We start from the raw sequence: 20,355 nt of genomic DNA, 5'->3' as shown, positions 1-20,355 counted from the left end.
TCTAAAAACTGTGTATATACATAGATATTGTTGTAGATGGTTTAAAAACTTTTATTATTCATTTAAAAAATTATAAATAGATTTTTTTTTCATAAATACATATTTTTTCTCTTACTTTTTCTCCGTGTATGCTACTATTTTGTAATTTAATTTTTAATATATATTATTTGGGACTCTCTCTCCTTTTTATTTTTTTAAATTTAAAATATTATAAAATATAAATATTATATTATATAATTTTTTTAATTGATTTTAAAACTACTAATTTACTAAAATAAATTTTATAATTTTGTTTTTTATTTTTTTAAAGGAAAAATATTCAGATAAAGACAAATAAAAAAATTAGATAAAATTAGAGTATAATTTTTTAGTTACTTTATATGTATTTTTTTAGTTAAATTTATGTACTGTTGATATTTTTTGTGTTATGTTCGTTAATTAAAAAAATAAGAAAATTAGTTAATAGTATTAAAATAAACTAAAAAACACAGTATAAAAATAATTGATACATCTATCTTATACAATAGATATAAAATTTCAAAGAGTAATAACTGCTATATTAAAAATATCTTTAAAAATATTTATTTAGGAGTTATTGTTGGCTTAAGTGATAAGAATTGATATTTTTATTATTTATGGTCTGCAGATATAAAAAAAAATTAAAATATTCAAAAGATACTGATAACCGCTAAATATGAGCTATTTTTTATAATAAAAATATATTGAAAATATTTTTAAAGATATTTAATTAGCAAAAACAAATCCAAAAGATATCAAAAATATAAATAAGGAAGATTTTTCGACATGAGACCCAAGTCCACATCATCATCAACTATAAAAAGGTAGTTAAGCCAAGGAGAAAAGACACTGAGTCTCATGTCACACTCTCATAGCACTCTCACTATTACCTAGCCAAAAAACTCTTCCTATCTTTTATGTTATTATCTCTATCCCTTCCTTTACCACAATGACTTCACTTAAAGAAATTTCGACTATCACAATGGTCACATTGTAGACGACACAGTTTATGGATCAGTGTACACATCTGCAAACCCAATATTTATTTACGCCAGTCGTTCTATTACGTTTACACAATTCATTCGAAAAATTAACAATCGTTTTCCTACTCGAGCAACTTAAAAAGTTGCTCAATTGTTATTTCGTGTGTCCCTATTTCATTTCATTAGGGTCAGACACGTTATATTTCAGCACAACTTCGAGACAATGACAATCTCAGAGACGCGATGAAAACAATTCTTCCGAATCCACAATTGAATTCTGCCGAATTCTATGTTGTTACTGACCTTATTCCTCAATCACAACCATCATCACCACAACTCTCATGTCCACAACAACAACTATAGCCTTCACAACAATTATCAATTATCGTATAACAACATAGACCTCAATAATCCAGTATCTTCATACAACAACCTTGAAACACAAGACCCCTTTGACATTTATACTTCATACACACAACTATTATCCGAAAATCTATCTTTTTTTGATGTCTAACAAACCTCCTTTGACAAAGAAAACCATCCTTCATATCCCTTTACGCCACCTTCACAACAACCACAAACGCAAGTATCAAACCGAAATGAACATCCCATCGCTGACGAAGATCCCATTATACGATTTCATGATGAAAACATAGATGAGTTTAGATGAGGACCAATAGTTCTTTGATCACATCAATGAGGATAGTGATGACCAAAGCGATGATGAAGGTGTTGGCAGACCAACGACACATTCGTCACCTCCATTGCAGTATCACCAATCTAGGTGTCCAATAGACTTGAACTCTGACCACTTACCACACTACATTGATTGACACCATTTTGTTCAACAACATCAACATAATGTACAACCACCAACAGGTGCACTCGAGGTTGGCATGGCCTTCGATGAAAAAGCACAATGTATTCAAGCATTCAAAGAATACAACATCAGAAATCATTTTGACTGTAGAATAATTTACTCTGACCAGAGAAGGCTAAACTTCGTGTGTAAATTACATGAAAATGGCTGTACATGGAGCTTAGGCGTATGCAATTCAAAGAGGCATAACAAATGGATTATCAAGAGTATTAGAGGTCATCACACTTGTCTCGCGCCAATGATTAGATACGATCATCGGCAACTTGACAAACACGTCATAGCACAGATCATCCAACCAATTGTCAAAATAAACTCAATCGTCTCCATCAAGACGTTGACTACAGAGATCAAAACGTTCATGAATTATATCTCATCCTACAAGAAGACATGGTTAGCAAAGCAAAGAGCGTTGAAGATGATTCATGTAAACTGGGAAGAGTCATATGCCAAACTGCCAAAACTTTTGGGAGCTTTGCAATCTTTTGTTCACGGGAATGTGGTTGCTGCTCAAACGACGGAGGAGAAATTGTATCAGGCAAAAGAATGTTTAAATGTGTCTTTTGGTCATTTGGTCCATGCATTAAAGGTTTTGCATATTGCAAATCCATAGTACAAGTAGATGGTACATGGCTTTACGGGGAGTATACTGGCACACTGTTGATAGCTACCGCACAGGATGGAGCTAACCATATCTTCCCGATTGCCTACGCCATTGTAGAAGGGGAGACAACTTCAGCTTGAGATTTTTTCTAAAGAATTTGTGAAGACATGTTACTCCGCAAATTAACATTTCTCTCATTTCAGACAGACACCCCTCAATTATAAGTGCCTACAACAATTCAACTAACTTATGGGGTTCAGGACACATCCCATTTCTTTTGCTTGCGCCAGATTGCACAAAACTTTCTTCGCGGTAACTCAAACTGCAAACATTTAAAAAAACCACTCATGCTTGTGAGAATCTATTTTATATATTCTTTAAATTTTACTTTCAATTAAAATTTGTAACGTAATAGATTGATTGAATATTTACAGATTACGCATAGACTGAGAAGATGCACTGGCGACATATTGGGGATATCCGTGCAAATAAGCCAAGTGCAGGTGAATGACTTGATCAATTATCCAAACAAAATTAGGTACAATGCTTCGACGAGGGAAAACGTAGGGGACATATGACTACCAATTTGTTTGAGTCTGTTAATTCCATGTTAAAAAACACAAGACATTTGCCGGTGTTACCGTTGGTTGAGGAGACGTATTTCAAAACCGCACAACTCTTTACTATTAGAGGCCAACAAACTCAGGCAATGATCAACTCCGGCTTACAGTGTTTTGAAGTTGTCTCTGATGCAATGAATAGCGGTCAACAAGAATCTAATGCACACATTGTAACAAGACTCAATCCCCACTTTAAACACCCACTTTAAACAGAGACTCAATCTCCACCTTAAACACCACAAACCACCTGAAAAGTTTAGATTAATGTTACAATCTCAAAAGTGTGATTGTGGTGAATATCATGTTAAATACTTACCGTGTTCTCATGTCATGAGTGCCTGTCAATTTGTCAATGTTGATCTCATGAACTATGTGCCGATGTTATTCACTTTACAACACATTTTATACGTCTACGAGAACTCCTTTGGTTTACTGCCACCCGAATCAATGTGTGGCAAGAATACGAGATCAGTGGATCCTTATCCAAGGAGAAAGAGGACTACAAAGAGTCGTCCCGTTTTAACTCGCATTCCTACTTAGATAGACGAAGAAGAAAATGATCGGGAAAGTAAAAAAAAGTGAAATTTGCCGACAATATATTCATAACAGAAACAATTGTCCTAACATATTTCCATCTTAAGTTTTTCCTTGGCCAAGTGTAATTATTTAAGTATTTTATTGATAATGTAATATAATGTTCTTCTATAAATAAATTGTTAAATAAAAAGTCTTCTCATTTTTAATTAAATCTAATGACATAAACAAACTAATTATATTTAGTAATATAATCATATTAAAAATAATTATATTAGAAAATTCAAATTTTATATAAAAAATTCACCTAAAAATATGTTAAGTAAATTAAATAATAAAACAAAAATAATTATATTTAATAATATCATTTTCTTTAAAAAAATTAAAAAACAAAATTATAAAATTTAATTTAATAAATAAGTAATTTTAAGACTAATTAAAAAATTATATACTATAATATTTATATTTTAAATTAAAAAATATAAAAAAGAGAGAGAAAGTCTCAAGTAGTATATATTGAAAATTAAATTACAAAGTAGTATAGATTGAAAAAAAATAGAAAAGGGAAGGTATATTTACAGGAAAAAAAAAACTTATAAGTAAAATTACTTTAAATTTAAGGATAATTCTAGGGTGAATGGCTACCTCATATGGTTCTTGGTGGATCAGTATCAATTGGTCACGCCATGGCACCACCATACCCTTATCTCCACACTTGTCTTTCAACCAAGAAGCATCTGCTCGAGCCACCCAAAGGTAAAGAGGGTCGCTACTGTTTGGTGCTTCAACAATTTGATCTATCTGGGTAGTAGATACTGAAAGGAAACTACCCAAAGAAATGTACAATACTGATTGAGGTGGCTGAGAATCTAGCCATTTTATATAGTCGTGACTATGATCATTGTTCAAAGGGTTGTGTCCTAGTTCAATTCTAAATAAGATATAGCAGGGCCAATAGGATAGACTGGAAAGGAAAATATAGCTTTTAATTAAGGATTCAATTGTTTCAGCTTCTATCTCTTGTACTGTGGTGAGTAAAAGATATTTTGCTTTGGGAACCTTTGAAATACATTCCAAAGCAAGCTGCAGGACTCGTTGATCATTTTCATGAAGCACAGTTCGAAGGTCTGCCAAATGAGCTGAAGAAATTCCCGGGATGTTCTCTACTTGTCCATTTACATCATTTATAAAACTTCACGGATCAGACATGCACTCATATACAATTGCATCAATCTTTTGCTGATGATATGCAATAAAAAATGTTTCACCCTTTAACACTTATGCCTTCTCATCAATCACCACAGTTAGAGGTTGAACAATGATTGCTTAGATCAATGAACATACTTCCAGATTCCTGATACTTTAATCTGAAATTTAACATTCATTCCCTGGCCCTTTTAGATTGTTGTTAATAGTGTCCACATGGAAAGATAAGGTTGTTGTAGTTTAATAAACATCTTATTTTTATAAGTAATCAGGAGAAGGAAGGAATGAAATCTCCAACCAACAATATTCAACCAAATATAAATTGTTGAGGAACTATATATTATCCCCCCCCCCCCCCCCCCCCCTCCAAAAAAAAAGGTAGAAATTTGGGATGAATGATGTAATAACTTAACATAAGCAATAAGCTTTAAATAACGCCAGTTATATAACAATATGACATTTGGGTCGGATTGTTAGACATCCAAGTCAACAAGTCTGTAGATTAATTCAATAAGAACTGAATGATACACAATCCTTTTTGACTCAAACATTGTGGCACAAAAAGGTTATATATGTGCAGATGTCGGTTCAAAGATGACCGGAGGATACTGAAAGATGCATAATCCCTTAGCTTCAGTAGCATAAAGAGGTTAAAGCATGAAAAAGGGTTGGCTCTTGTACATTTTAGCATATCACTCGAAGGAGTACACAATTTCACAACCTCAAGCATTGTGGCCAGAACAGGTTAAATAAGTGTGGACCTCGGTTTAAAGACAACCTAAGATTTATCGGTCGGTTACCCAGGATGCATAAGGACTTGATTGACATATGATTGGAAGGTTTGATATAGAGAACGGTCAGCAATCAATCGATGAGATATAGTAATGTACTTTAACTGTAATTAAGGTGATAAAGACTCCAATTGAAGATTAATTTCAAAAATGATTTAAAGGATCCAAAGTTCAAACTTATAAAAATGCCTTTCAGTAAAAAAACGCCTTAAAGTCTATCAGAAAAATAATAATAATTACAGTAGTTAAAAGAAAGGGGTGTGCAAAAGATTATTTGTTCTCATGTCTTACTAATATTATGTTGTTTTTAGTAAAACTAAAATCTAATTTATTAAAAGAAAAGATCCCATTAATATATTCATTTTTTTAATAAGATTAATTATTGATAAAATGGATTGATATTCTAAACTTCATTAATTCATTAGAAGGGAAAAAGGAGAATTGGGATGAACAATGAGTCAATGTTGGAAAAAGAATTAATTGACACCATTGTCGCCTGATACTGCAAAACCAGTTTGGAGCATTCAAAACATTAGACGAAACCTTTGCTTATCTAAAACTATCACCCAGTAAATATTTGATAAAATAAATTCATTCGCTTCTAAGATGCATTTTTTGTTTTTCACAAACCCTATCATCGACTCGTTGTTAATATACTGTTTCCATTCCACTTCATATGATGTTTTAATAAAAAAAAATTATAAATTAATTATCATTTTACAAAACTAATGATACTCTCATGCTGAAATTAAATGTATTTAATTACACATACGACCAGAAAAATAATTTTTGTCCTAATGTATGTTCACGGGAGTGATACTCACATGCTGAATTTTGACATGAATACATCATGTAAAATTTTGTCTTTATCTATCACTTTCTAAATGTATACGATTTTTTCATATGAGAACTGAAATTCACAAATTTTCATCATTTTCAGTAAATTTTGATCAATAAAAAAATTATTTTAAAAAAGTGTGTTTGAAAATATCTTATTCACAATCCCCTCGATGAGATGATGTAACAATGCCCGGGTCATTTAAAGCATTATTAATGTTATGGTATTTCTTGTATCGCTCACACAGCTTCTAAAATCAAGCATCTCTGTTCAAAGGCTTGGATGTCTGCAGTAAACTCAACTCTTGAGCATATTGATAAGTAATTACACATAATGCTGCAGAGTGCAGAGTGCAGAGTGCAGCATGCAAGTCTCAAATTGCTGAATGTAAAAGGACAAATTGCAAGACACTCTACAATGCTGTATGCATCCTTAAATTCAACAACAATATACAATTGCATTACTCTTTTGCAATGAAAAATGTTTCACCCTTCAACAGTTATGCCTACTCATCAGTCACCAAAGTTATAGGGGTTGAAGAATGATTGCTTAGATGAATGAACAAACATACTGCCATAATCTTGCTACTTAATCTCAAATTTAACATTCTTGATAGTTGTTAATAGTCTTGACCAAGAAACAGAAGGTTGCAGTAGTTTAATAAACATCTTATTTTTACTAGTAGTCAGGAGAATGAATGTGAATGCAGCTCAAACCACTATATATATAAGCCAAATATAATTCAACACTAGTGTTCTAGTCTCGAGGATGCATCTCGACTCTCACCTTATCCCTTTTTTCCAATGACAATTCCGAAGGAACAATGTAAATATTGTTTGAAGAAAAACAAATTATTTGAAATTTCGTGACTAGAACCTCAATTTTTTTTTACATAACACTAATATATTTACTTATTTGGAACTATTCGTTGACATTTGACCTTAAATTGGCTTAATTTATCCAGTAATTTCGGATTAAAGGGGAAAAACCCAAGAGTTTTACTTCCAAGAAAATTCTATGAAGCAATATTATTTAGAGTTAAAAATTTAAAATAGTGCTTTTACTATATGTTTACATATTTAATTTTCCCTTTAAAAAATTGACTTTGAGGATAAAATTTATTTAATTTAAATTTAATTTTAAATAAATTCTATATTACTTTTTTTCATTTCAAAATAAGTGTCGTTTTATTTTATTTTAGACAGATTAATTAAAACTAATAAATAGATAAAATCAAATGATAATTTTAAAAAATTAATCTTATTAAATTGATAAAAGAAAATAATATTAATATTAGATTTAAAAACTAAAGCAATATTTATTAAAAATATTAATAAAAAATAAATTAATATTACATTAAAAAGTCAAATATATCACTTATTTTAAAATAGTTTTTTAAAACAGATAGGACCTGAATTCATCACTTATCTAATATACTATTAATTGCTTTAAATCACGAGTCAGTGTAAGTTGGGATCTCAAGACTTTAGTATTTGCATTTATTCAAGCTTTGAATGATTGTACCTGGATTAGTTGCATTTACATATCTTGTACGATTTCACTTTTTATATGGGTATAGATTTGAATTCTCTTGAGGCTACATGTATAGTAAATCCTTTTGATGGATCTTTGCAGGCGTCCTACGTACCCGATAATACTATAAATATAAATGTCTCTCCATTCTACAATCCTTTGGGGGAAAAAAAATAGAAGAATAAATATGTAAATTAATGATAATTTAATTTTGAAAGAATAAAATTTTTTATTTAACCCATAAATGTATAATAAGTATGATAATTATATGTTGTGTGTAAATTTATGATAAATTAATTTCTAAATTTTATAATTTAAGGCTAAATTGATCAGAAAGAATATAACTTATAAAATGATGTTATAAACTTGTTATATATTTTACATATTTAGAAATTAAATTATAATTTTTTGTTTTTTTACTAAATTATCTCAAGTTTATATATTTAAGGACTAAAATGATAATTTATTCAAAATAAAAGAAGGAGCTGTTGTAAGTAACTTGTGTTTAATCTTTTGTTTTTGTATTTAATGACAAAATAAAGTTTAAACATATAAGATGCTGTAAACTATCCAAATTTCTTGGCGATCCAAGGAAAATATAATTTACTAAAAAATATATATGTTAAATACATAATAAAAGTCCTAACAGTCACTTTGTGCTTCATAGTTCATACTTTAACTGAGAAAGAATCTATTTGAATTATCACATTTGTACTTTGAACAGGTAAATGTTTAGAAAGTAACATGAAAATATCTCCAACTAACTACGCATAATTAACTTGAATAATTCAGAAAAAAAAATCAGATAGACTTTTTTTTTTGTCTAGTAGACAAGCAAGATCTGTCTTTCTTGCTTACATGGTTAAGGTAACTATAAATTAAGCGGAACAATTCATCACACAACTGATGAATTGCCAGAAATAAAATACTATTAGTATTCAAAAGTTTACTAAAGTAGTTACTGCCCTAAAATAAATTTGTATAGAAACTAATCAAAAGGAAATTAATTCAAGTAGCATCTAAATAAAAATCAAAAGGAAATTAATTCGAGTAGTATCAAGTTCTTTTGGATTATTATCATAACAAAAAAAAAAAAAGTTCTTCTGAATTATATGATTTCAGAATCGAATCTTAAACCACTTTTGTACCAAATCAAATCATACCAAATCATAAAACCGCTTTTGTACCACAAGGAAAAAATGAAAAAGAGGAAGACTGTGGTATATCCACCATAATTTTTTCTTCTTTTTTATGAGTGTTCTCTATTTTTGGTTTTTTGATGACTGGTGAGTGGGTTATGGGTATATCCACATTTCTGAACATTGGGATCAATCCATCAGGACCATCACTGGACGACAACCATAGACCACACCTTAGAAATAAGCAAACGGGAAAGACAGAAGAAAAACAACGAACAAAGAAGTTAAGGGCTTAATTATTAATGTGTTCATATTTATTATTTTGACTTTATGTGTAAAATTTATAAGTCTTGGTTCTTAAACAAGTAAGTTTAATGTATTTGGATCTTTGTCATTGTTGTCTTCTAATTCGATTTTAACTTTGGCCGCTATAATATTACTACAAATTTTTGTCAGCAATTGTTAAACTAGCAAATTGAGTTTCCAAATTATCAAAATCTTAACAACAACATCGGTAACTACATTAATAATTGTGTTAATGACATGGACCAAAATACATTACATTGTTTGTTTAAAGATTAAAATTTCCAATTTTTAATATAAGATCAAAATAGTAAAATGCAGATAAATATAAAGACCAAATTAAAAATTAAACCTGAAGTTAATAATAACAACTGTGGACCTAATAAGAAAGTTCAAGACACGTAAAATTCCAAAAAAATAAATGAAAAAACGGAATGAAAATTTTATCCTGAAATTTGGAGCAGAGAAATTTTGTATTTTTCCTTTCCAATTCTATAGGAAGAGAAGGATAATTTGAATGGATAAATACAAGAATGTTTTTGAGTTGAAATTAATTAAAAATAAATGTACAGGGAATGGTCCTAGATATTTGTGGGAGATATTTTTTGGTTTGGGGGATCTTTCTCGAGCAACTTCAGAGTCTCTTCACAAAGCGACCCTACAAACAAAAATATCGGAAAAAGCTGCTTTCAATATTAGAAAACAAAATGAGCATACCCAATGGGACGAAAAGAAACAGGAAAATTTAAAAAAGTGACCTTGATTCTTGGTCTTTTATCAGCGTTTAATTTCCGAACTTGGTATCTTATCTTCTTTGAGAACAACCTGTTCTGGCGCTTCTCTTTGTACCTAAGAACACATGCTTCTCTTCTTGCTCTCTCTTCTTCCAATACCGGCACTTCTCCCATCTAAACACAGTTATATCATTCATATAATTAGAAATAAGAAAGTAAAAATTAAATCTACTCTAGCTAACAAAACTAACGTTAGAGTTATCCAAATATAAATATACCCTCTTAACTAAAATCAAGTAAAACTATGAGTACATAAAAGAATGCCAAGCACTATATATAGTAAAGCTTTCTACCAAAAAGTTATTTCAAATATCATATCTCTTAATTACTAAAATCAGGTAAAACTATGAGTACCCAAAAGAATTCCAAGCACTATATATAGTAAAGATTCTACCAAAAATGATTTCAAATATCAAATACTAAAACCAAGACTAATAGTTATAGGACATTAAAAGAATTAAAGAATTGCAACTTATTAATTTATCAAAATGTTAATTTTTAGCAGAAACGATCAAGTCCACGACCAATTAATTGTAAACATGCAGTTGAATAAGCATGAACATAGGTAATGAAAGTAAATATGATAGAGGAAGAAAGCTTATGATAATGAAGAATAATAATGGATGGTAAATACTAACATAGTAGGCATTATTGGTGGCGAATGAAAGAGAACAATCATCAGCCCATAGAGAGCCTCGGTCAGACCATGCATCCAAAACCTCTTGATAGTTCAAGTTCAAATTCAAAGCCACCATCTTCTCATCATCCATTTCCCAAAACCCAACAATATTATTATTGTTTTCAATCTTCATCTCTTGCTCCTCCTCATCAAAGAGGCATTTGCTCCTCCTGTTCTCTTTCCCTTCATTTTCATCTTCTCCTTCCTCTTCAATATTGGGGGGTTGAAACTCCTCCCATTCCATGAAATCCCAATGGAATTCACTACTAGAAGATTTTTGTTGCGGCAACGAAGAATCTTGTTCTTCCTTGGTGCTCAAGACCCCTTCGAGTTCGTCCAAAATATTGAAATCTTCATAGGTGTAAGGTTGGTTAGAATTGGCATCGGGCACTTCTTGTTCTTCTTTCTTGGGGCTTCTAAGCAGCGAAGTGCATCCCATCTTATCTCTACGAAGTTTCTCTCTCTCTCTCTCTCTGACTTTCTCTCACCTCTAGACTTTGTAATTGCATAATAATGCATGTGCTCCTACCATCCGACGTTATGTAACTATCAATAATAGTATGAAATACGCATGTTATGTAATGGGAATAATTACAATGAAATAATTGACCTCTTCAATTCCCTTCATTTTTTCCTCTCTTTTTTTTATCTTTCATTAAAAAAATACCTTAACAAAAGAAAAAATATTAATAGAGAAGAGTTTCTATTTAAAATAAAAATATAATATAAATAATAGGAATAATAATAGTGATATTAATACCAATAAACTAATAAATAATTATGATAAGCCATTAAAAATAATTAATAGCAAGGGACAAGAGTGATTTACACTGAGTCGTGCATAAATCGAAAGTTTAATTTAGTGCTATCATTGTTTAAATAATAATAATAAATTAGTCAATAATAATTATCACTTTGACAAATGCTTATAAATTATCCTTTAAGATAATAAAAAATTTAGAGTTGAATTAATAAAATATATTATTATATTAAACATAATAAAAAAGTGTGTATATGTATATATATGATTTTTTTTCCTTCTCCTTAAAAGGAAAGGTAAATCAAACACATTTAAGAAAAGTTTTAAAAAACTAAGTACCTTAATCGTGGAAGACCTTCTTGCACTATCTATTTTCTTGGTGATGGCAAAGGGCTTGAGTAGTTGGATGAGAGAAGCTAAGAGGAAGAAAAAGAATTAATTGTGGGAGTCAATATGAAAAATGACAATTTAAAAATACCACTCGATCCTCCAATATACGGATGACAAGATATTTTTCTTTAGAAAAGAAATGAGTGAGGGACTCCATTACATAGAAAGCAATATATAAATTAGTATGCACAGTAATAATATTAGACTATCTAATAATTTCTCCTGAAGGCTACAAGGTATAATGGAAACACATGAACATCTCTACTAATAATCCGAACTGTGTGGGTAATTTGTACATGGTTCACAATTCAGATCAGCTGCCTTGTAGGGTTAGTGTAGGGGCACCCATCATACCAAGGATTAGACCCAATGCTGAGCTGCCTCAGAATCTGATTCAATCTTCAGGCATCTAGTTCCCTTTTGGTGAGCAATTAGCTTATTCAAACCCACCATTATTGCCCAAATTCCCATATTGGCTAAGAAATTAGCCCACCACCAACTTCCCACAATGATCACCTAACAAACCTCCTCGAGAGGCTTTGTGACTTATTTTTTCATAAAATAAGTAATACACTAATATATGTGTATTACTAATTATTTTATGATAAATAAAATATAATTTCTATAGTAAAAATTAAAAATAAATATAAGTAGAAAATGTTAATCATATGTGAAAACCTCTTACGTACTTTGTTTAAATTTTTTTAAAACAGAACAATTTCGATGGAAAAATTCATTTAAGTTGCTTAATTTTATTGTGTATCATTTTTATATAGACATATATATTGTGACGCATTATTTTAACCATTTATGAAATTCGAGTAATTATCCTTTTCAATCTACAACTCTAAATTTCCCGCCAAAAGACTCATCAATATTCAATGTATTGTATATGAAAGAACCAATTCTTATGACTTAAGCACAAGATGCAAATTCAAATTTAAAAGACTGATTCATTAAGTAGAAAATTCCCATAACTTAATACCGCATTAAATCTATTGTTTTGCTTAATATGAAACTCATAGCAAACCATTACTTTTACTTTATCAAACTCTTAGAGATGTTTGTTTCATGGAAATGTTATTACATTTTTTGAGAATGTTATTTTCTGGAACGACATTAACAATTAAAAAAATATGTTTGGTTAATGTTAAAATTGGTTGAGAATCTTTTTGATGATTCTCAAAAATATTCAAAACATGTGTTGGGTTCACATTTTTTCCAAGAATATATGTTATAATTATAAAATGTCATCCCTGTATTAAAGGTATTAGATTTTATATAAACAACCAAAGTTTTTCAATTTTTGTATGCTTCTCGTACGGATAACCCGGTGAAAAGAATAGATATACCTCACACATAATCATAAATAACTAAAAACATGCGAGCATAATTGGCATAACTCTTTAAAAAATGGCAACAAATAAATCTGAGGGAAATTGTATGTAGAATATTTTACAAACATAGCACAAAATGTTCCAATCAACAGTTATTTTACAATTGAAACAAACATCCAGTACATAACTTAATATGTTATTGGCCCCAATGCCAATTCCAAACATAGGTATATGAAGTACGTGGGAAAAAATATGGCAGGTATTATTTAGATGTAGCAATTCAAGCAGTGGGTAGTCCATAATAGGTATTATTAATAAGTGTATAATATAATTTTTACATAATAAATATGATTCCCACAAAATAGGGATTCATATTCTTGCCCTTCTTTTACGGGAGTCTCATTTATCTGGGAATGAGAGATATCCAAATTTTTATTATTATCTTCTAAGAAATATGGAAATATATATTTTTATTTTCACATTCTCAAAAATCTAATAATATTGTTTGAAACAAACATTTCAATTAAATCTAAATTTAATTGAAATGAATCAAGTTGAATTAATTAAAATAAATTTAATTTAAATTAATTCAATTCAACTAAACCTCATTTCATTAGATCAAATATCTTTTTTCTCTTGGGACCTGACCTGAACCATATTTGCTGAATTTATTCTGTAACTACATGAGGTGATACAATTAGCGAGTGAATTTGCAAGGGATTAGTGAGGATGATGACAGGTTAGAGTGGGAATATTTCCGCCTCTAATTAGCTTTTAAAAAATAGCAAGAATTTGTTCTGTTGCAAACTTTGTGAGGAATTTGCAAGAGATTAGCGAGGAAACACTCCGTCGCTAATCCGTGATTTTCTTGTAGTGATATGCCATTCTTTTTCCCTCTCCCTTTTCATCATATATATCCGTCAACTAGATAACAAGCTTTAAAAGGCACATTCTGTGTAGTGTTGACCGACATAATGAAGATGAAACAGTAGCGAATTAAGTCCAAAATTTCTAAACCAAATTTGAGTCATTTGTTTAAAGAAAAAAAAAAAATCAAAAATTCAGTTTTTTTTAAATTAATTTAGTGTTAACACCATTCTTTTTCGATTCAGTATCAAAAACTAGTTTATGTGTATGTTGATTGTCAAAAGATGGTCTCTGTATTGCTTTCACTTTGACATAAACTATGTTCAATTTCTTATGTTCATAACTCTTAAAACAGCTATATGATTGCCACCTTGGAACGAAATATTGGATACTTGAATTGTTGCTCGTTTAGGTAGACCTTTCAGTATATGTTTTTGACCTGTTCGTCAAACTGTGTCTGTGTGTTGTTTGAATAAGCTGTGCAGAATCTAAGAAACTTTTTACGCTTTTACGAAACAAAAACTAGCCTTCGGAATTTGAACAGGTCTCACGAAAGAATTAAAGTGAACCTGCGCAGACTACCTGAAAATGTATACAAGCTTAAAAATTTATAACCATTTTCATATATCAGCAAAACTATATGCCCTATTATTGAATAAGTTTCTAGGCACTTGTGTATGTTGCAGGTCATTCGGATGATGTAATGGTGCTCCAGCTTCATGTGGAGAATGTGTGTCAACCACAGCTTGCATCTGAAAAGTTTAGCAGATTTATTATTATCCTCCTAACCTCCCTCTATAGATGAGGTTATGTATTGGGAAGACTATCAAATATGAAAACAAAATATCCACTTGGATGCATATCCATTCAGCAGTCGAGTACTCAGGCAAGTTAGCAGAGCAAGTTTTTCTTCCAAGAGATAACATGACTTTAAAAAAAGAAAACGAAAAAGATAAAAGATGATAGTAAAATATTAAGGAAGTACGTCAAATGAGCAAATTGGCGGCAAATCGCAAATACCTATTTGTAAAGTTAGATATGACTGTCCGTTCTCAAAAATAGGTTTTTTAGAAGTTTAGATTTCAGATATTACAATCTTTTTTTATTTTTCAATTTAATAAAAGAATGTTCGCATTCAAGAATCATTAGTATTGCAGAGTTTTTCTCCATTGTTTAAGTGAATAGTGTGATTGGTTATATTTCAGATGCAGACTCAAGACTCTTTAATGGTGTGTTTGGTAGAGAGGAGAGAAATAATATTGGAGAGAGATTTTGTACTTTTTTTTTGGGACCTATACCTTTTACACTCTACTTTAATTAAAAAAAAAAAATCTATTTTCATCCTCTAAACCAAACACACCATAAGAGTTCTCTTGATGTAAATTGATAACATAATTACTTCTAGTGTGTTGGGCTGGGAATTTAGGGAATATTTGACACATGTAACTAAAACAAATATAACTTGCTTCTATGTCTTTTTGATGCATTTGAATTGAATTAACAGAAAATTTGCGTTCATAAAAAGGCATATACAACTTGTAAGAGTGTCATACATACCTGATGCGTGCTATAAGAATCAGGAGGGCATGTGGTTCCTCCATATCCCATCTCAGGATTGTCATAGTTAGCAGGATATCCAGGACCTGTGTAAAAACAACTCCATAGATTTACAAGATGCGTTTAAGAATAATTAAAAAACGTGTTTAAGCGTTTTTCTTAAAACTAAAAAAAGTAATCTCTGAAAAATAAATATATAAAAAAAATGCACTATATCCTAAAAACAGTCTCAAAGCTTATACAAATGGATTCAAACTTTCTAACTTGTGAGAAAACAGTGAAACAACCATTTTTTTGAGGTTTTATATTCATCATAATTTTTAAAATGTGCTTTTTAATTAAATGAATTGTTTTTCTTTTTAAAAAAATCAAACAGGTCCCTTAAGAACAAAGTTTAACTAAGTTTTCAAGTTAAACTTCTGTTGTATCTATTAAGCACATAAGATGAATGACCAAGAAAGTCAAATTACTTGGTTTTGTATCAGCAGCCATCGCAGCCCTAGCCCTTTTTTCTTCATTGGCCAACTCAGCACGTAACTTTTCAACCTCGTGGTCCATAATAATCATATTATTATCCATAGTCCGTCTGTGCTCAAGGTTACTAGCATGTGTCTTCTTCTCAAACTCAATAGCATTCCTATATGCATCAGTAGATATTTCAGATTGAATGATTTTTTTCCCTATCATCTGACTAGATGCAGGAAACTGAATATAGGCTGATAAGTAACTGAACTGATCACAGGGTTCAATATTAGAAATCAAAGAAAACAGAATGAGATATAAATCAGACACATTTCTACACACATTGAACAATACCCATCAACATCAGTTTTCTCAATAATTCATTAGAAATGTAATTGCAGTCATTATTATCCAAACTCCTATTTATTACTGCAATTCAATTACATAACCAAAGATGAATACTGGTCTAGTTTGAATTTGAAAGGGAAAAAAACAACAGAAGCTAAATGGTAGTAAATGATGGTAATGTGGAGTCACTACAGCATTGAAACTTGAAACAGAGGACTATTTGCAGCAAGTATCTGAGTTTGGAAGTCAGATCACCACTGTCTTCATAGAAACAAATAGTCTAGCATGGAAACAAAGCAAAGACAATGGACTGACAATACATAATAAATCCAGAAGCTAACAGAAAGAATATCAGTATTGTCAATGGCATGGGTCAAATGACATGCAGTAGCCAAAAGCTAAAAAGAACACCAGGGCACATGGGTGTGTAAGTTGCCATATTGACATGTAAATCTCATTTTTAGGGGAAACAAAGATTAAAAACCAATGCAATGAAAGGAGTAGCAAGGGACAAACACAAAGAACAAAAAAAAGGTACTAGACTGATTTTTCCCATGATCTCAATGATCCAAACATGGGTTTCTATCATTCTGTGCTACAATTCATTCTAGTTCTGATGGGAGGGGAACCTAACAACTAGCTAGGACAAACAAAACATGGTCCTTGGGGAAGTACCCACAACAATTTAGCAAAAGATCTTGTACAAACTAAACAAGAAAATCAAATCAAAAACACTTAATCTGTGTTTAATCCAGAGCACCTCAAATACAAATTGTCCAAAATGTATGCATTCACCCAAGGTTTTAAACTAGAATCGCGGTTACAGTCATGGTTTCATCGCAATCCTTACTTAACATAGCGAAAAAATTGCGAGACAAATGCTGCTAATGCGACCACAATTGTGTTCGCGTAGTCCCCAAAATCACTGTCAAACTGTTTTATAAAACATAGCATTCACCCAATTACATTCAGCTTCCACCTTCCTTTTTCCATTTTTTCACCTCCAAGGCGAAAACAAAAACAAAAAATGCAATATTCCGCCAAAAATGCAAAATGAAAACCAAAATGTCCAAGCCATCTCACTTGAAACTCATTCTAAGAATACCCTAAATAAAAAAATATTCTCACAAAGCTATTAACACAGATTCACAAATAAAATTAACTAATTAGTTAAATTAATTAAGTTAATTAAATAAACAATTTACCTTCCTCGTTGAATCTCATGGCGCATGGTCTCTATATCTGCTTTAATCGCCGGCACAAACAGCGCCTCCGCGCGCGCCTTTGCAAGCTCGCTCTCCACGGCATGCAGCTGCGCCGCGAGCTCATTCCGCTCCGCCGCGAGCTCCTGCACGTCCGTCCGCACGCGATCCAGCTCGGCGCTGATGGCGGCGACGGCGCGGACCTCGGCGTCGACCTTCAGCGACTTCTCGTAGATCTCGCGCACCTCGGCGTCGCGCTCGGCCTTGATCTCGGCGGCGGCGGCGGAGAGGCGGCGGAGCTCCTCCTGAGTGGCGGCGAGGTCCTGCTTGAGCGCCACGTGGATGCCGGCGAGACGCTGGTTGTCGGAGAGCAAGGCCTGGATCTCGCGGTGGCACACCTCGACGCGCTCCTCGAGGGCGCGGACCACGGCGGCAGAGGAGGAGGAATGCGCAAGGCGCGTCTCGTCGAGGCGCGTGAAGGAGGAGGGCGCGTGCTTGCGCCCCGCCATTTTTTGCAGTGTGGTTCAACTAACTATGAGCGCGAGCGAGTTTCGTTTTCGTTTGAATTTGACTCAGTGAGTGAGGAATGAGTATAGAGACGCAGTGATTAATAGTGTCAAGCTAAATCTACGCTTGTTTTGTTTCTCTCTCTCTCTCTGTTATGTCCTTCACTGTTTTTACCTTTTAGAGTTATTTTATCTACACTTCTAGTTTATTGATTTTTCTTCAAATTTAATTCTAGAGTTTTTCTTAATTATTATAAGTAAATTATTTTATTAGTTTTATTTACTTAAACGTTTCTTTGTTATTTTCTCAAAATCTCTATAAACTGAATCTATTAATTTGTTTGGAATTTTTTCTATTAAAAAATATTAATTAAAATATAATTTTCTTTTTAAAAATTTATTCAGAATTTATTAATTTATTTTCTTTTAAAATTTTATAACTGCATAAAATTTGGACTCATGAACCTTTTAATTTTTTTCCTACCTAAACTTGTTTTATACTTCTAATTATTTCAGAATAAAATAAAGATTCAATGATTTTATGTGAAAAATATTATGGAAGGTATTAACTGTAATAATAAAGAAATTAAAGGATTAATTTAAGAGAAAATTTATTAAAAATTCGAAGTCATACATTAATAGGAAAAAATGAGTTTATTAAATATTTTAAACATCAATTGATACTCCTAATGTTAAAGCGTCAGTAATGACAATTTTATTTGAAAATTAAGTGGTTCAAAGTGATTAATGTATTGGAATTAAGATTAAATCATTTGATTATTATGTAAGTTTAATCTTTGGTGAAAATAATTTTTTATTAGACTTATTTTGATCAAATTTTGCATTAATCAGGTTCTCTTTCCTTTAAAGAATCATAAGACAAAAAATAGTTATTTGAATTAGAAGTGTTTAAAATTTATTACATCCTCTTAATTTATCTAATTAGACTACTAGAGATTAATTTTGACAAGCTTAGCATATTAAAAAATTAACTTGATGTAAAGATTAATAGAGATCATGATAGTCTGGGACCCCATTTAATAATTTCTCTTGTTTAATAGCTTTGTTCACTCAACTTGAGATTTTATGTTCTTCAATTTATTTTTCTTTTCAAATATGGTTTGGTCAACATATACAGCCTTCAATTGTATATAAGAACCCACACCTTTCTCATTGACCAGTTTAGTCTGGACCTTTTCCATGAATTATTTTGCTTTCTAATTTGTAGCATGTCCTATATTCAATTTATGAGTTATTACAAGTACACTAGTGTAAGAATGAAATGTGCGTAAACATGATGTTTGAGAGAGCTTCAATGGATCCCAAAGGTGTCATAACTATCTACCAGGGAAAACACAATTGTGATGTACTTGCCACCAAAAATAATAGCCACAATATTGTTACTACTTGCAATTCAATGAACCGTAAAACAATTTCTCATTGTGAACGAAGATGAACTGAGTCTTGGTGGGATCATGAGGGAACATGAAGGGTGAGTTAGGAGATCATCGTAGGCCTTCTTCAAATTCTTTTTTTCCATGACACAAAAAACCAAAAAGGATATTGGAACATTCTTATTATCATTCATTGTATGACTTTGTCTGCTTTTATTCTCAAACTATTTAGATGCAAACAAGAGTTCACAGAGCTGTTAGAGAGAGGCTATAAAAACATTTTGTAGGAGAGGATCCGGGAACCTTCATTTAGTAGTTTCTATTTCCTTTTATAATATAAAAACGGGGTTTAAAATATTAAAAATTACACATAATTTGGAAATGCATTGATCTATATATTTATCAGATGTTGATATAGGTACTAAGATAGTAAGTTTATATCAAATGTTTGATATAATGACATAACTCATTATCAATTTCTCTTGGCTCGTGGCAAACAATCTTTTACAATCACAGGTTAGGGTTAAACATGGCCAAATCAATTTTGCTCAAACGAAAAAAGTATTTTGCTGCATATCAAATTCGCATTCAACCATATAACATTAACCTGACA

General features: G+C 31.2%; 2 protein-coding genes and 1 non-coding gene across 3 annotated transcripts; all 3 read right to left on the bottom strand.

Annotated features, from left to right (window-relative positions):
• Positions 1–1,768: 1,768 nt before the first annotated feature.
• MIR5669 (microRNA MIR5669) lies at positions 1,769–1,839 on the bottom strand. The gene has a single exon (NR_048905.1). It is a non-coding gene; the product is annotated as a microRNA MIR5669 (primary transcript).
• Positions 1,840–9,797: 7,958 nt separating this feature from the next.
• Positions 9,798–11,416, bottom strand: LOC100803772 (CCT motif family protein). The gene is made up of 3 exons (NM_001255713.2): positions 10,879–11,416; positions 10,205–10,354; positions 9,798–10,104 (listed from the first exon to the last, which is right to left on the bottom strand). Exons 1-3 carry the CDS (start codon positions 11,356–11,358, stop codon positions 10,081–10,083), a joined length of 654 nt encoding a protein of 217 aa, NP_001242642.2. The 5' UTR covers positions 11,359–11,416; the 3' UTR covers positions 9,798–10,080.
• Positions 11,417–14,831: 3,415 nt separating this feature from the next.
• Positions 14,832–18,468, bottom strand: LOC100814093 (protein FLC EXPRESSOR). Its single transcript, XM_006575362.4, has 4 exons — positions 17,846–18,468; positions 16,301–16,467; positions 15,831–15,916; positions 14,832–15,025 (listed from the first exon to the last, which is right to left on the bottom strand). Exons 1-4 carry the CDS (start codon positions 18,349–18,351, stop codon positions 14,894–14,896), a joined length of 891 nt encoding a protein of 296 aa, XP_006575425.1. The 5' UTR covers positions 18,352–18,468; the 3' UTR covers positions 14,832–14,893.
• Positions 18,469–20,355: the final 1,887 nt, after the last annotated feature.

The sequence above is a fragment of the Glycine max genome, chromosome 2, assembly GCF_000004515.6.
Source record: "Glycine max cultivar Williams 82 chromosome 2, Glycine_max_v4.0, whole genome shotgun sequence".
Classification (NCBI taxonomy): domain Eukaryota; kingdom Viridiplantae; phylum Streptophyta; class Magnoliopsida; order Fabales; family Fabaceae; genus Glycine; species Glycine max.
The sequence above is the reverse complement of the archived record's forward strand: the minus strand, read 5'-3'. Positions and strand labels throughout refer to the sequence as shown.

Bases quoted from the DNA above. Each gene is read 5' to 3' on its own strand.
- LOC100803772 (NM_001255713.2), bottom strand. From the start codon at position 11,358: ATGGGATGCACTTCGCTGCTTAGAAGCCCCAAGAAAGAAGAACAAGAA. The intron at 10,355-10,878 runs GTTAGTATTTAC...AACTGTGTTTAG, and splicing joins CCACCAATAATGCCTACTAT to ATGGGAGAAGTGCCGGTATT. The intron at 10,105-10,204 runs GTCACTTTTTTA...TTTTGTTTGTAG, and splicing joins ATAAAAGACCAAGAATCAAG to GGTCGCTTTGTGAAGAGACT.
- LOC100814093 (XM_006575362.4), bottom strand. From the start codon at position 18,351: ATGGCGGGGCGCAAGCACGCGCCCTCCTCCTTCACGCGCCTCGACGAG. The intron at 16,468-17,845 runs GTAAATTGTTTA...TGATGCATATAG, and splicing joins CATGAGATTCAACGAGGAAG to GAATGCTATTGAGTTTGAGA. The intron at 15,026-15,830 runs GTATGTATGACA...TAAACTTTTCAG, and splicing joins ATTCTTATAGCACGCATCAG to ATGCAAGCTGTGGTTGACAC.